Consider the following 4,663-nt stretch of genomic DNA (forward strand, 5'->3'; position numbering starts at 1 on the left):
ATATATATATATAGGGCATGGGAAAGTCAAATCTCTTACGTATAGAGTGCCTCCCGCCCGGCAACTCCCCTGATAGGGACAACAGTGTGACCTACAATATAAGGGGTGCAACCTTCCTTTAACCAAAAACCTTTCTGTTTTCCTGGATTTTACTTTCTTGGCAGTTGCGAAAAAACTACTTACGGAAACATATTTGAGACATGAAACAGCGTCCATGCAGTTTCCAAGGATCTACATTGGAACCCCAAACATTCTCTCCTTTAAATTTGATGCAAATGGAAATAAGCAGTTCAAAAATAGATAGATAAGAAACTTTTTATGTTGACTGGGATTTTGGAGCCCAAGTGATCATAAAGTCAAAAACCAACTTTTAAGGGGTATCCTAAGGAATTGTATAGGAGATCGATTGAAAATTAGGTTACTGTTACTGATTTTGAAATTGCATCTGATCCATGTTTGTTACTGTAAACTAATAAAAAAAACTGTGGAAGTTGGAAAACTTGTCGCAAATGATCCGATCCGTATTTGTTACTGATCCGTATTGTACATGCATTTGTGCCAGGATATTGATGGGACTTCATGATGTCCTTGTATGGTTGGATTTTGCAGTCGTCTGGTCTGGTTAATATCTATGGGATACCATTTAACCGAAAAACAATTAACAAATTGGAAATAATGAACCCAATTCTCCTTCCTGGCAATAATCATGCAGTTTTTGGAGTTATTCTATGCATTTTCAAAAGCGCGTGATTCAGTTCAGCTATAGCTAGCTAGTGTCATTCCAAATGATTTATTTTCCATGCAACATCAAGTTGCATTTTGACAAATCAGACGGGTAGCTAACATTGACCAAAAATTTCTTGCCACCCTTCCAATGGCCATAATCAACCCTAGAAATTTCTCATCCTTTGGGAGTGAGAGTCTACCAGCAGCAGCTAGATTCCGCCTAGCTAAACACTTGGCTTGGTCTACGCAAAAAAGAAAAAAAAAAAAAAGGCTATATAAGAGACGTAAGAAGCATAACCTCTTAGGCCTCAAATCTTAAAACAAAAGAATTAAAAATAAATAAACCAAATGCTTAAATAAAGCCTTCCACAAATTGCAGACTAAAAAAGGAATTTCTCTTCTTACGCATTACTTTTAAAATTACTGTTAAATCAAAATTTTTAATAATAATAATTTATTCCAAATGTAATATTAATTTTAAAACTAGGTTAGAGCTAGACGGTAGAAGTAAAGTCTGTGTAGCATTACTCTTCCTCTTGAGTCTTAACCCACCAAAGTTGAAGAGGCAGGCAGATACTTTGACAGACAGTCAATGACACCACGTAGTTTTCTGCGCTACTCAATTTTCTTTTCTTTTCTTTTTTTCTTTTTTTCAAAAGAAGGGAGCAAAAAGAGGTAAGAAAGTTGAGACAGAACATAAAACAACAACAACAACAAACGAATTGAACATGCATGACTTGGAGTCCCGCTCTCCATTCAGACCTTTCGGACATGCACTGGACCCCCACCTCATTCACACTATTCACAATCTCTCTCTCTCTCTCTCTCTCTCTAGTTGAATTACGCGTTTTTCCAGCATGGAAATTGAAAGAAATTAAGCTCAAACTTGTGCTATCTTGCACTTACTTGTAATAGAACAAACATGTCAACCAGGGCTGATAAGTGACTTCAGTGGTTGCCAGTGAATTGGCTCAAACCCATAGACGAGCCCATTGAAGTAAACTTTGCCAGCTCCTGCGGTAAGAATGGTCGTTGAGATTCTCTTCCTCCCATTCCAAGAAAGTCCCTAGTTGGGCTGCTTTGATGCTTAGCTGGAACTACTGGCTCACTTTGTTTTCCACTCCCTTGCATCATCAGCTGATCAAAGCTCTTTGACGAACTTGTTAATGAGATCAAATTTGAGCTGCCCACCATTCCATCCGCATTTTGAAACACCTGGTTCAGCTGATGATCATTTCTGTTTTGATTGAGAGCATTGTTAATGAAGCTTGTTGTGTTTGAAGAAGAGGAGCTCATCACTCCAAAGGTGTTGCAAAAGGGTGATTGGTTGTTGTTGTTGCTTCTTGTAGAACCCATCTGGGCTGCCTTCTGTAAAAGCGCAGTGGCGGACATTGGAGCAGCCGGAGCCGGCTTTGATTGCTTGCTTTGGCTGTCAGAGTAAAGAGAGGATAGCGTTTCCACCAAGTTTCCTTTGTTCCCTCCCTCCTTCAATTCATGAAGCGAAGCTGTTAAAGAGAGGCTTGCATTTGCTGAAGTTGGATTAACAGTCTTATCAAACCCTTCAAACTCGTTGAAGTTTCCAAAATTGCCAATAGAAGAGGATGAACAACCAAAGAGAGCATTACCCGACGCCGCTTGCACCATATGATCAGGAAAGCCTGTAGAACTTGATGACGCGTAAAGATGAGAATTAGCTACCATGTCGTTTGGCTGGTTAAGCCACAGCGACAATCTGGGCTTCTGCTGATCTACGCCAATTGCCATGCCGTTGAAATCTGGTCGAAACCCGGGGCGAAATTGGCAAATTCCGGCAGCATCTTGAACTCCCCTGCCGGACAATCCTTGAGGATTTATCACGGTCTCATTCAGTGATGAATCGCTTCTGAAACTCAGATTAGAAGCGGCAAGTGAAGTAAGCCTGGCACTCTCATCAGCTAAGGCATCGCAAAATGCTCTGTGGGTGATGAAGCTATCCTTCCTGTTTAATTAAACCAAAGCAAACAAACAAACCCTATTTATACCTAATCACATGTTTGCAATTAATTCGAAGCAAAAGCCATGAAACCCTCTACGTGAGCATTAATTTCTACTACAACGTATCGAAGATTTAGAGAAGATGGTTATATACCTGGAAAAAAGGGTTCCACAGTCACACTTGTACTCGCGAGTCCCACAGGTCTTAGAGTGAGCTTTCCAGTCAGATTGAACAGCGTATTTCTTCGAACACTTCTCGCACTTCCATTTCTTCTCGCCGTGTTTCCTGCTGAAGTGCTTCTTTATTCCGGTGAGGTCACCGAGAGCTCTCGAGTGGTCGTGGTGGACGCAAGTTTTTTCAGGGCAAATATAGACCTTCTTTCGGACCTCTTTATTTGTCCTTTGCCGGAGCTTCCATGGAAGATTGTGACCCCGTCGGTGAAGCTGTAGATTCTGATCCCTCTGGAACCCTTTATTGCATATTTCACAGATGAATCGATTCGTTGCCATGAGTGTCTTCGGTGAGAGAGCAATAACTTCAGCATCTGGATCTGTTCAGAAAGATCCAAAAAAGAACTAATCAACCAAAGTCCAAAACTTTAAAAGAAAAAGAAGACAAAAACATGTTTTAATTTACCTGGTGTTCCTGGTAGGTTTCTCTTCTTCTTGACAGCTGGATTAGGATCAGGTTTAGGGTTAGGGTTTGCATTCTGTTCTTGAGGAAACCCTCCGATTGAAGAGGGTACTGAGAAGGTGTCACCGGACATCATTGGGTTTGAATTCAAAACGGGTTGCTTGCTAGCTTGTGAATTATTTAAACCGAAACAACTAGCTTTCAAAAGGTTAAGACCGTACTGGAGAAGAAAACACAGGATTTTGCTCCCAAGCACAAACAGATAAATCTTTGGTAAGAAAAATCTTTGACGCTCTGATTCTGCCAAAAGACAAGAAAAAAAAGAAAACCCAACTCAAGCTTGAATCTAAACAACCCTCCCAAACAAAAAAAAAAATATGCTAGAGCTTCGGACTCTTCTAACAGAGATCTGGTTTGCTTTATTTGTTTGATCTTAAAAAGAAAACACCAAAAAAAACCATGATGGCTAAAGAGAATATTTCATCTTATATTCTATTTTTCTTTCTCTGTCTTGGCAGTCTTAATCTTACGCCTATAGTCTTTCTTTTATCTTGCTCGTATCCTCAAAGTCGGTCAGCCATAGATTTAGCTGGGCCACCACTCTCTCTCTCTCTCTCACTGTTGTAAAAGTGTGTGCAAGGCAGTCAGCTGCTTGCTCTGCCAGAATGTGTAGGATTGTGTGTCGTCTTGTAGCTTTTTGAGCTCATACTCCAATTATTATGTTTATAAAAATAAACCATCGAATATTCAAGTATTGAGAGGGTCGGAGGAAGAGAAAGTAAAAAAAGTGATGTAAAAAGGCTAATGATGGGGATGATTTTACTGATGTGGTGACGAGAAAAGGGTCCTTACAAAAGCTGTTTGCCTTTATGGCCCTTTGATCAGGTATGAAATGATTAAGCCATAATTAAAGCTTAGACACCCTATTTAGCATGCTGAATCGAAGGGCTCTGGGCGAGCAGACACAGTGAAAGGTGAGAGAGGAGGTCGAGTTACGTTTCACGAGGCAGATGATAGGACGGTCCGTGATACCTCTGTCTCACGTGGGACCCAACATGGGACTGTCATCCTGCTCCACCATCGGTCCATCATCCATCATCACCCCCAAAAAGTATGATTGCATGTGGAACAAATACGCCTCCTATTTCCCTGACCTTGATGATAATCATGGTGATGCTTGTACGATTCTTTCACCGCTGAGATGGCGGGGGTATTTTGTTTCTTGGGTTGCCGGTAAATAAAACTATTTACCACTGTATTTTCGCCATCAAAACTTGTTAATTTAGTGTATAGATCGAGTTTGACTGTAAAAAGCAATTTTTTTTTACA

The 4,663-nt window shown here is 40.5% G+C and overlaps 1 protein-coding gene across 1 annotated transcript; it reads right to left on the bottom strand.

Moving 5' to 3' along the window:
- Nucleotides 1-1,228: 1,228 nt before the first annotated feature.
- On the bottom strand, nt 1,229-3,844 carry LOC133873498 (zinc finger protein JACKDAW). The gene is made up of 3 exons (XM_062311199.1): nt 3,338-3,844; nt 2,855-3,251; nt 1,229-2,704 (listed from the first exon to the last, which is right to left on the bottom strand). The coding sequence occupies exons 1-3, from the start codon at nt 3,468-3,470 to the stop codon at nt 1,675-1,677; spliced, it is 1,560 nt and encodes a 519-aa protein (XP_062167183.1). The 5' UTR covers nt 3,471-3,844; the 3' UTR covers nt 1,229-1,674.
- Nucleotides 3,845-4,663: the final 819 nt, after the last annotated feature.

Source organism: Alnus glutinosa, chromosome 7, assembly GCF_958979055.1.
Source record: "Alnus glutinosa chromosome 7, dhAlnGlut1.1, whole genome shotgun sequence".
Taxonomy (NCBI): Eukaryota; Viridiplantae; Streptophyta; class Magnoliopsida; order Fagales; family Betulaceae; genus Alnus; species Alnus glutinosa.

Bases quoted from the DNA above. Each gene is read 5' to 3' on its own strand.
- LOC133873498 (XM_062311199.1), bottom strand. From the start codon at position 3,470: ATGATGTCCGGTGACACCTTCTCAGTACCCTCTTCAATCGGAGGGTTT. The intron at 3,252-3,337 runs GTAAATTAAAAC...CTTTCTGAACAG, and splicing joins AAACCTACCAGGAACACCAG to ATCCAGATGCTGAAGTTATT. The intron at 2,705-2,854 runs GTATATAACCAT...TTAATTAAACAG, and splicing joins TGTGGAACCCTTTTTTCCAG to GAAGGATAGCTTCATCACCC.